At 35.7% G+C, this 12,581-nt stretch overlaps 1 protein-coding gene across 1 annotated transcript in view; it reads left to right on the forward strand.

Annotated features, from left to right (window-relative positions):
* LOC127697262 (potassium channel subfamily T member 2-like) overlaps positions 1 to 12,581 on the forward strand; it is a 49,908-nt gene that overhangs the window by 14,747 nt on the left and 22,580 nt on the right. The window contains exon 3 of the mRNA XM_052200280.1: positions 8,600 to 8,900. Coding sequence (XP_052056240.1) covers positions 8,600 to 8,900 — 301 coding nt within the window. The remainder of the gene's footprint in view (positions 1 to 8,599; positions 8,901 to 12,581) is intronic.

Here is a 12,581-nt window from a genome sequence, read left to right on the forward strand (position 1 = left end):
TTCCATGTATATTCTTTTGTGATTGGGTTACCACACTTAGGATGATATTTTCCAGGAGACAACAGTTTTTAAACTTAGCCATTCTGACTGGTGTGAGGTGAAATCTTAGGGTTGTTTTGATTTGCATTTCCCTAATGACTGATGATGATGAGCATTTCTTAAGGTGCTTCTCAGCCATCCGAATTTCTTCAGGTGAAAATTCTTTGCTTAGATCTGTACCCCATTTTTAATAGGGTTATTTGGTTCCCTGGGGTCTAACTTCTTGAGTTCTTTGTATATATTGGATATTAGCCCTCTATCAGATGTGGGGCTGGTGAATATCCTTTCCCAATTTGATGGTTTCTGATAAATCTTCTTTTACATGTTACTTGGCCTTTTTCTCTTACTGCCTTTAATTTTCTCTCTTTGTTTAGTATATTTTGGGTTTTGATTATTATGTGACAGGATGTATTTCTGTTCTGGTCCAGTCTATTTGGAGTTCTGTAGGATTCTTGTATATTCATGGGCTCTTTAGGTTAGGGAAGATTTCTTCCATAATTTTATTGAAGATATTAGCTGGCTCTTTAAGTTGTAAATTTTTACTCTTGTCTATGCCTATGATCCTTAGGTGTGGCCTTCTCATTTTGTCCTGGATTTCCTGGATGTTTTGGGTTACAAGCTTTTTGCATTTTGCATTTTCTTTGACTATTGAGTCCATGATTTCTATGGTATCGTCAGCATCTGAGATTCTTTCTTATATCTCTTGTATTCTGTTGTTGATATTTGCATCTATGGCCCCTGATTTCTTCCGAAGGTTTTCTATCTCCATAGTTGTCTCCCTTTGTGATTACTTAGTTGTTTCTACTTCTGTTTTTAGATCCTGGATGGTTTTGCTCAGCTCCTTCACTTGCTTATTTGTGTTTTCCTGTAATTCTTTAAGAAATTTTTGTGTTTCCTCTTTTATGATCTCAGCCTGTTGACCAAACTTCTCCTGTATTTCTTTAAATGATTTTTGTGTTTCCTCTTTATTGGCTTCTATCTTTTGACCCATATTCTCCTGAATTTCTTTTAATGATTTTTGTGTTTCCATTGTAAGGACTTCTAACTTTTGATCCATTTCCTCCTGAATTTCTCTAAGGGATTTATTTATGTCCTTCATGTGTTCCTGTAACAGTATCATGACCAGTGCTTTTTTATCCAAATCTTGTTTTTCTGGTGTTTTGGGTTATCCTGGACTTGGTGTTAATGGAGAATTGGGTTCAGATGCTGCCATATTGCCTTGATTTCTGTTAGTAAAGTTCCTATGTTTGCCTTTTGCCATTTATTTCTCACTGGTGTTAGTTGGTCTAGTCACTGGCTGGCGCTTCAACCTCCTTTGAGCCTATAAGGCTAATTCTACAACACTGGATGGCTGGATTTCCCCTGGCACAGATTGCTGATGTGTTGCCCTCCTCTTGGGTGCCATCGGAGACCTGGTGTGTCCTGCCCCAAGCAATGTTATGTCTCTGTGGACTGAATCTGGTACTGCCCGTCTGCTCTGTCAGAGAGCGAGGATGGCAGCGGGGATTCCTCAGGGCACCAGCCCCATGCCTGGCTGGCACACAGAGGAACAACTGCTCTCCCATTTGCTGAGCACAGGTGGCAGTCAGCAGCTCAGTTGCCTGTCTCCCCCGAGGTCTTACACTCGGGATAGCTCAGTACCTGGGGTGGCGTGTCTCCACTGGCTGGGGACAAAGATGGCGGCTCTGCCTTCTTCACAGGGCAGAGTACCCGCATCAGGCTGGCCCTCAGATACTTTGTAAATTTGGTTTTGTCATGGAATATCTTGTTTGCTCTATCTATGGTGATTGAGAGTTTTTGCTGGGTATTGTAGTCTAGGCTGGCATTTGTGTTCTCTTCAGGTCTGTATGAGATCTGCCCAGGATCTTCTAGCTTTCATAGGGTCTGGTGAGAAGTCTGGTAGAATTCTGATAGGTCTTTATATGTTACTTTATCTTTTTCACTTACAGCTTTTAATATTCATTTTTGTTTAGTGCATTTGGTGTTACGATTATTATGTGACAGGAGGAATTTTTTTTCTGGTCCAATCTATTTGGAGTTCTGTAGACTTGTATGTTCATGGACATCTCTTTCTTTAGGTTAGGATAGTTTTCTTCTATAATTTTGTTGAAGACATTTGCTGGTCCTTTAAACTGGAAATCTTCACTCTCTTCTATACCTATGATTCTTAGGTTCGGTCTTCTCATTGTGTCTTGGATTTCCTGGATGTTTTGAGTTAGAAGTTTTTTGCATTTTGTAATTTCTTTGACTGTTGTGTCAATGTTTTCTATGGTATCTTCTGCATCTGAGATTCTCTCGTCTATCTCTTATATTTTCTTTTTGATGATCCTGATTTCTTTCCTAGATTTTTCTGTGTCCAGAGTTGTCTCCCTTTGTGATTTTTTTATTGTTTCTACTTCCATTTTTAGATCCTGTTTGGTTTTATTCAGTTTCTTCACTTGCTTATTTGTGTTTTCTTGTAATTATTTAAGGTATTTTTGAGTTTCCTCTTTAGGGACTTCAACCTATTTACCGGTATTCACCTGTGTTTCTTTAAAGGAGTTATTTATGTCCTTCTTAAAGTCCTCTATCAGCATCATGAGATGTGATTTTGACTCTAAATCTTGCTTTTCCAGTGTTGGGGTACCCAGAACTTGGTGTTGTGGGAGAACTTTGTTTGGATGCTGCCATGTCTCCTTGGTTTCTGTTGGTAATGTTCTTGTGTTTGCCTTTTGCCATCTGGTTATCTCTGGTATTAGCTGGTCTTGTTGTCTCTGACTCTGCCTTGTTTGTCCTAAAAGCCTATGTATCAGTACTCCTGGGAGACCAGTTCTTTCTGTGTATGCAGGTGTGTAGGCACTCCTAAAAGATCAGCTCCCTCATGGTGATATTTGTGTATATAGCTCTGTGGCCCAGGATCAGCTCTGGGTGCAGATGAAAACCAGAAGGCTCTTGCTCTTTGCTATCCCTGGGTATTTGTGTCCTGAGAGTTTCAGGCCAATTCCTCTGAGCAGGTGGGGTGGTTCTACCTGCTTTCTCAGGCCTGTTTGTACTCCTGAAAGGACAGCTATCTCTCTGTGCCGCCTGGTTATGCAGCTCTGTGGCCAAGGATGGTCTCAAGCAGCAGACAGAAATGGAAGGCTCCCACCTAAATGTTCAGAGAGAGCAGATTCTTCTGAGCAGCAGGGATGGTCCTACCTGCACTCTCAGGCCTGCTTGCACTTCTGGAAGGCTAGCTATCTCCCTGTACCATCTGGGTATGCAGCCCTGTGGCCAAGGATGGTCTCCAGCAGCAGTCTCTGTTTTTCTATTGGGTAATTCAAACACTTGATGTTGAGAGTTATCAATGAGCAGTTTTTGTTGATTTCTGTTATTTTTAGTTTTGATGTGGGTATTTTTAACCCCCCTTTTGATTTACATGTCTGAGATCATTTGCTATTTGTCTTTTCTTGGCTGTGGCTAACCTTGTGAGATTTGTTTTCTTCCTAGCACCTTCTGTAGAACTGGGTTTTTAGTTTGATACTGTTTAAATTTTGCTTTTATTTTGGAATGTCTTTCTCCATGTATTGTGATTGACAGTTTAAATGGATATAGTAGTCTGAGCTGACATCTGTGCTCTCTTAGAAAAGTCTTTAGAACTCCAGCCAGGTCCTTCCAGGTTTTAGAGTCCCTATGCTCTATGGAAAAGTCATATATTATTTTAGTAAGTCTGCCTTCATATCTTACTAGGTCATTTTCCCTTTACAGTATATATATATATATATATATATATATATATATATATATATATATATATATATATATATATATATATATATGCTTTTATAGATAGGTTTCCTTATGACTTTCTAACGTGATATTTAGTGTTACTTATCCCTCCATTATTCCCTCCTCTACCCTGCCTTCCACGTCTTCCCATTTCAATTCTTCCTGTTCCATTTTCCCCTTTTACTCCTTTGTATTACTGTGTTCTAACTCCTTTCACCTCACAGTCCTTTTAAACAATGAAATAATCAATCCATTTTAGGCAAAATTTATTTCTTATTTTGAATATATCAGTTATTTTTCTGTAAAGATAGACATTTAGCACTTTTTCTAATCATGGCAAGTTTTATGAATCTTAAAAATAAAATGTTTTTTTAAATAAGACTAAAGTTTTGACAACATATTATAATGCACATGTCAATTTGTATTTCTTATTTTAAGTTTACATACATTTATACATATAAATACTTTAAGAATCCAATTTATATAAAGTATATTTGGGGTGGTATGGGGAGATGACTCAGTAAATTAGAGCTTCTGATGAGCAAGCATGACATCCTGAGTTTGCAGCCCCAAATCTCATATGAAGATACTGTTTCTGGTCCTCTGTTGTCAATGATTCTAGCATTCGGAGATAGATACTGGAGGGACCAGGCATTTACTCCCCAGAAAGCCATGTTACACAGGTGAGCTTCAAGTTCTGAGTGAAACTCTGGAATAATGTGTAGTGCCAGGGAGGAGGTACCCAGCATTTTACTGTGATCTCCATGTGCACATTCACAATTACACACACAAACACACACACACACACAGACTCACACAGGTACAAGCATGTGCGTGCACACACACGCACACACAGAGACGAGCACACGCATACACAAACACACACACTCTACTTTTCTCATATTGCTGTTTTTATATTTATTTTTATTAAGCATTTGATAATAAAAATAAAAAGAGTTCTCTAATTATAGTGGGACAGAATAATTGACACAAACAAAATATACGTTATATTTTGTTTGTGTCAATTATTATATTATAATATTTGTGTCAATTATTATATTAATTATATATAATAATCAATTATTATAATATTTGTGTCAATTATTATATTATTATAAATGTTTTTTCTCTTCAAATTCAATACATTTACAAGCTTCAGGGTTGTTACTCTTGTTTTAATTTCCAGTTTGTACCACTATCTCATGCAAGGGTACAAGTCATGTTAGTATATATTGAGTCTTTTCTGAATTAAACACCATACATTTTTCTCTTTGATTTAGTCAGAAAGTAATTGATAGACAAAAAATGATAGACAGTGATGCAATTTACTTTTTCAGTAAGGAAAATTAAGAGTCAGAGTATTTAGAATTCATAACCAAGAAAGGCAGTTGTTTAAGAGTCTAGTGGAAATTTAAGTCAAATCCAGTGTGACTGCAGAGTGCCTGCTTTTAACCCTTTACTATTCTAACCCTCAAACCAGTAGTTCAGGAATAGCCCCAAAGGTGAAGCCACCATTACATTTTCTGAGCTTCATGATAATTCCTGCTTGAAGATGCTTTACTCAAAGCATAACAGAGTGACAGGCATCTGGTGGAGAAATTGTAAGAAACTGTTCCACAAGTAGTCATCTCTTCATAATACACAAAGTAGACATGCAATTTAATAATGGGTGCATGTTAGCAATGGAATTAAACTTTATTTCTTGTGTAGTATTATTGTCACAACTTTAGGTCATAGTTAGAGATGGTAATGTTTTCTCCGTATGGCAGAATGTTGTAAAAATGTTTTAAAAATTCATGAGGGTTAGAGGATGAATATTAACATTATCTCTTTATTCAAAAAATTATACAATTGTTTTTCATATAGAGATAGAAAAACCCTGAAGCACAGCTCTAATTTTTTCATCTCCCTTTAAAAAGCTAACAACTATGCTTCTCATATGTGATATTCAAAGGATAAGAAAAGTTTGCAAAATAAAGCTTTTCTAAAACAAATCTCAGACTTCATCTCTTTTTTTCTTCTTCTGGGTAGAGTGACATTTACAAGATTTTCTTTGCTGTGTAGACTTACTAGAAAAGTGACTTTCTTTTTAATTTATTTATTTTTTATTTTCTATATTCTTTGTTTACATTACAAATGCTTTCCCCTTTCCCAGTCCCCCCCCCCTTTTGTCCTATAAGCCCTCTTCTATCCAGCTATTCCCCAATCACCTCCTCCCATTTCTCTTGGTACTCACCAACAATGCTGGAACAAGCCTTTCCAGGAACAGGGCCCTCTCCTTCATTCTTCTTTGGGAATCATTTGATATGCTAATTGTGTCTTGAGTATTCAGAGCTTCTGGGCTAACTAATATCCACTTATCAGTGATTGCATTCCATGTGTATTCTTTTGTGATTGGGTTACCTCACTTAAGATATTTTCCAGTTCCAACCATTTGCCTAAAAAATTCATGAATTCATTGTTTTTCATTGCTGAGTAGTATTCCATTGTGTAAATATACCACATTATCTATATCCATCCTTCCACTGAGAGACATCTGGGCTCTTTCCAGCTTCTGGCTATTATAAATAAGGCTTCTATGAACATAGAGGATCATGTGTCCTTATTGCATGCTGGGGGATCCAATGGTTTCAATTGTAAATGTCTATATATGTGAAATCATGATATTTATATCAGAAGAGATTTCAGAACAATGCTAAATAAAATTTGATCCATAATTTAGATGCAAGTATTTTGCATTGGCTGGGACATAGAACTAAGAAGAAACATTCATAAAGACAAATAGTATTTTATGTTGGCATGAAATATCCTTCCCCTGTCCCTTACATATTTATTAGTACATGATTCCAGGACCTAAACTGTAAATGATGGTACATATGCTTAGCACATTGAATGATTTCTTCAGAAAGCTTTATACAGATGAAATTCAAGCAATTTCTCCTGCAGGTAGTATTTTAGATAGTATTTATTGATGATAGATATTTCTAATGTATTATAAACTACTTTCACAGAAGAGGATTTTAGTTGCATTGTAAACTAGATGGGAATAAATAAGCTAAGATGTGTAAGGTTATCTATGATTTAAAATTTTTAATGCTTCCAACTTAAGTTCTGAGAAATAATATCTGGTTTCTACATTTGTACAATAAACTTTTCATCAGGAGATATGAAATTTTTAAGTGAATTATTTTTATGTTATCCTAATAAGTACTGCTCCATAAGAGAAATATGAAGGAATTCTTGATGTCTTGATGAACTTTGGTATGGGATTATTTTCTAGCATGTTGCTAGAGTTGTGGGTAAGGCACTCACTGTCTCAGTCAGGGTTTCTATTCCTGCACAAACATCATGACCAAGAAGCAAGTTGGGGAAGAAAGGGTTTATTGAACTTACACTTCCACATTGCAGTTCATCACTAAAGGAAGTCAGGACTGGAACTCAAGCAGGTCAGGAAGCAGGAGCTGATGCAGAGGCCATGGAGGGATGTTTCTTACTGGCTTGCTTCCCCTGGCTTGCTCAGCCTGCTTTCTTATAGAATCCAAGAACACCAGCCCAAAGGTGGTGCCACCCACAAGGTGCCCTCCCCACTTGATCACTAATTGAGAAAATGCCCCACAGCTGGAGCTCATGGAGGCACTTCCCCAAATGAAGCTCCTTTCTCTGTGATAACTCCAGCCTGTGTCAAGTTGACACACAAAACCAGCCAGTACACTCACTGAACCTCATAACTTATATTCACATTCAGAGGATATGTTGAATCTACTTCCTGACCCTGCATTGGTAATTTAATTTCTATTACTTTGAAAACCATCTGTGTTTGCCTATGACATCTGACGGTCAAGCAAGCTTCCAGCTCTGGAGGGTTGTTACTCTGTGGCAGATTTGTGGGTCTGTACGTCCACTAGCCTTGAGGAAGCTCTTCACTTGCCTATGCATGTTCACATACAGGGTTGCCTTGCTTAGAGTTAGATTTCATATGACCGCCTTGTATAAAAACTAATAGCAGTGAGACAAAGAGAGTCGTTTACTGTCAAACTGAGAATCCACAGCAAAAGAGTAACTCAGAAGAGATTTGGTGAGTTTCTTCATGGCTTATCGTTCTAAGGAAAGAAGCCTGTAATCCCTTGAGTTGTTATCCTTCAAAGTAATCCTGGAAAAATGAATGTTATGCAGATGCCATGAAACGAAGTTTAATCAAAATGTTTTATGTTATGAATAATAGATGCTTGACTTAAAACTGATTTAAATTTAGTCTAAATACATATGCTAATTAAGAGAAGTTCACATTTTGCACAAAAGTTATTCCCAGGCATAGGTAGAAAGAGCATTATTTTAAAAAATATTCAAATGAAGTTATCCAAAAACAGATTTTTCTGGTATATATGTTGTATCTGAAACACTTATAGCAGATTTAAAATATTGCCATCATGGACTATATGTAAATGAAGTTATATAATATCATGGTATTTGTTTAAAATATTTGTGTTCTAACAGTGATATGTGCGTGTATGTGTCTGTGTGTCTGTGTGTGTATGTGTGTATGTGTGTATGCGTATGTATATGTAAAGTCACATACAAAAGAATAACCCTGGGAAGCTCTAGATGTTTTAACAATTAGGAATGAGTTCCAGAAAATTTTCTGCAAGTTGATAAGTAAAAGATGATAGAAAGAAATAACTTTATTTTGTTTTTCCTGTAGAAACTCTCACATGTAAATATACAATTATACCAAGATCATGTGAACGAGTTATTGAAATTCTTGGCGATGACTATTCCTAAAATATGTAATTGTCAATATTTGTTTCCCTTAAAGTCTCAAATATCCATCAGTGTAGAAGAGTGGGAAGACACCAAAGATGTCAAAGACCCAGGCCACCACCGAAGCATTCACCGCAACTCAACCTCTAGTGACCAGTCAGACCACCCCTTGCTGCGGAGGAAGAGCATGCAGTGGGCCCGAAGGCTGAGCAGAAAAGGGCCAAAGCACTCCAGCAAAACTGCGGAAAAAATAACGCAGCAGCGACTGAACCTCTACCGGAGGTCCGAGAGACAGGAGCTTGCTGAGCTCGTGAAAAACAGAATGAAACACCTGGGCCTCTCTACAGTGGGCTACGGTACGCTCTTTAAAACTCCTGTACACTAAAGTCTGCCATTTCTTCTTGTTAGTCGTCTCACAGACAACATTGATGTAGGAAAGGACTGATTTTTTGGGGGGGTGGGGGCAGGGTATACACACAGCAGTTTAATCAAAATCTCATCTTTTGTGCAATATTTACATAATAGACATATTGCTAAAAAGTGGTTAGCATCTATTTAGTTCATTAGGCAATATTTGAACCCATCACAGCAATACCCCACTTTTAATTATTCATAAAACTGAAAGTACATTTTGCTTCCACTTTGGAGCTATAAAAACTAAGGCATGAAACTTGGATTTTCTAATACCTAGCTAAGATTTACATAGGTCTATCCAGATGCATTATCTCTGTCTCTCTCTGTCTCTGTCTCTCTCAACACACAGACATACATACACAGTAGACACAAATATACCTATCTAAATTCTAAATTCTTCAATGAATTTGAAGTACAAGTAACTATAATAGCCATTGGAGACTATAACATAGAGTTTATGTTTAGTTTCTTAACCAAAGACTTCAAAGACTTTATTTTCTGTTTAATTTTTTGAGATTCTAATATAATTTTAAAATTTCTCCTTTCCCTATATTCCCTTCAAACTCTTCCATATACCATTCCCTGATTTCCTTTAAATTCATGGCCTATTGTTCCATTACATGATTGTATGTATGCATTCATGTATGTATATGCTTATAGATACGTGTTTCTAAATATATTCATATTGTATCACTTGTGTGTATATTTTATGTTTTGACCATTTGGCTCTGTATAACCAATTGGTGTACTCTTCCCTGGAAAAGATAACTTTCTTATTTGTTCTTTTCTGAAGTTTGTGGCTTTGAAAGCTTTATTTTTGAAATAGAAATAATGTTTGAACTGATATAGTACAAGCTTTATAAATAATTCCTATTTTATATGTTAATGATTTTATATTTAAAAAACTTAATGAAGTAATTCACTGACCATGTTAGAAATGCAATTATCATTATTCAAGTTGTATTGCAGAAATGTACTTAACAGACTAATAGCAAAACTTGTAGACATGCCATAGGGATAGAGGAAATTCCACGCAGACCCACTATTAGATGTCAAATAACATCATGCCACTGACTGCTTAGAGGTTCAGGAACCTTTGCCTTTATGACAAATTCCCCCATAGTTCATTCCTCACAGTACAGATCTATGTAATGCACAAATAAGCAAACTTAATGAACTTAGTAGAATGTGTTTGTATATATTCATATGTATATATAATGTGTATATACATATGCATATATAAAATAATAATAATTTTTAGAAGTTTACTCATATTGGAAAGGGAATGGAAGAATTTGGGGAGACAAAGAGAGATAATATAGATTTCAAGAAAATATAAATATAAAACTAATTTAAAAAAATCTTAGGCAACTAGCCAATGACAAATGGGATATTTTCATTGTCTATATATACTTATATGCACATATATGAATACACATATGTATATGTTTCCTCCTCGTTGTTATCATTTCATCTTGAGACATTTTAGTCACCATGTTAGAATTTAAAAAGTTGCTTTTGGTATTTTGTTTTTGATTTTGTTTTTATGAGAATGAGAAGTAAAATATGTTTACTAAGTACTTTCATATTGGAACTGTATACATTTTTTCATAATTCCTTAAAGTGAATAGATCAGTATCTTGTTTACTCCTTATGATTTTTCTTTCAAAGTTGGATGATTCTGCTCAAAGACTTGCATTTGAATTTGCACCAGTTGGTTTTCTTCATTTAATTGACATGTGTAATATACTTTTCTTAACTGCAGTAAAGACACATCTGTGCCCAGTAATTTTAATAGAAATACATTTAATATGTCACATTAAGATAGGAATTCCAAATTCATAATGATCTTACAGAATTTCAGTAATGGCTTCTTGCCACTTGGAATAATGATGTCTGAGATGATTTGATTTTTAACAAATTAATTTTCTATTATTACATTTTACATATTGCTACGTTTCTTTTTCTTTTAATCAAAATATCTATCAAATGGTTACTCCTCTGAATCAGCTGTTTCACAATAATGTAAATCCCTGTTAGTGCATAAGCAGAATGGCATACTGCATCTTGACTTTTGGGAATATGAAAATGCCTGAGCTTACTACATGTGCATTGCCTGAGAAAGCAGCAAGGATTTATAAGTAAATTTTTCTTAAGCATCATGGGTTTACTCCTATTCTATTTGTATAGATATTAGTTAATTTTTGCTCATGATAATTCCTATAATGGAAAGCATTCTATCAATTTGTTTTCTCTTTTTTTTTCTCTATGCCCTCTTCCATTCATGAAGATGCATTTTTCTGTTCAACAGAACTTACTGAACACCTGTGATCTCAGGTTATGAGAACAGAATTTAGAATATAAAATATCATGGTCTACTAGCACTGTTCCCTTAATAATAACTTAATCCACAAAATTAACCTCACTAGGTTGTCTATATGTACCAGGAAAGGAACTCTTTAAGATATTTGGAATTGTGTTTACTCAGATAAGAACACCTTATTTATAGAGTTCATAAAACACTGTTAGAACAATATATTAATTTTTATGTGCTTGAGCCTATTTTCCAAATTTCTTATTTGTAAGCTGAAAACAGTATCATCTTTGTCAGAAAATATTATGATATATTATATTGAGATATAAGATAATATACTATTAGTTACATGCTTCCTCTACATTACAAACCTCTTAAACCTCTAGAATGCTATAATTTTAGGGCCAGCATTTCCCATTTACCACATATCTTCTTAATCTCTTTATGTGCTTTTCTTCTTTATACACAAAATGATAAGAGTTGGGAACCCCTTTTTAAAAAAATCAATCAAACAAATAAACAAAAAAACACAGCAGAGCAGCTAACAAACATATTTATATGCTTGGATATCCACGAGTTGTGATATGAGGTTTTTGTAAATCTGGATGCTCTGGGGAACTAGTAGACTCTAAACTGTCATGGATATGGAATATGAAGGAGGAAAGACAGAAGATTAGGACAGTGACACCCATTGCAGCCCATTTAGGTGTAATGGGAATCTCTTGTATCTAAGTACTCAGTACATTAAGATAGAGAGACCCTCAACATAAGCAATTTTGTATCCCACCCAGACTGTTGAGAAATATAACTTGTTATATCTTGCCGGTATAAAATCATGTAATGCTGCAAGACTGTGACTGTCTTTGGTGCCACTGAGAGAACTGTATACACAGAATGATTTGTAAACCAGATTTGAGAAGCATGAACAGTGGAGACAGATACTTAGGTACAGTAGCATAATCATGGCATAAATAGAATATAAATTACTGATTTCCATGTAAATGAATACTGTTAAGATATTAGATTGCAGATTCTCCTGGAAGGACTGCTTTCTCTCTGATTAGAATCCTTACCTTCACTCTCCTTGTCTGAGGAGCTGAGTCACACACCTCTCCCAATTATTTTAATTCCTTACTCTGATCTCACTAAGGCCCTCAGTGGGACATATGCTTGCTCCAAAGACATTTGCTTCACCTGACTGCTTGTTGGCCTCCTAACTTTGCTGGATTGGAAGTCACGATGATAGTCTGCTGATCCATATGATCAAAGGCTACAACCAGCTGAACTTGCACTCAGACTCATGATCAAC

The sequence above is a fragment of the Apodemus sylvaticus genome, chromosome 12 (genome assembly GCF_947179515.1).
Source record: "Apodemus sylvaticus chromosome 12, mApoSyl1.1, whole genome shotgun sequence".
Classification (NCBI taxonomy): domain Eukaryota; kingdom Metazoa; phylum Chordata; class Mammalia; order Rodentia; family Muridae; genus Apodemus; species Apodemus sylvaticus.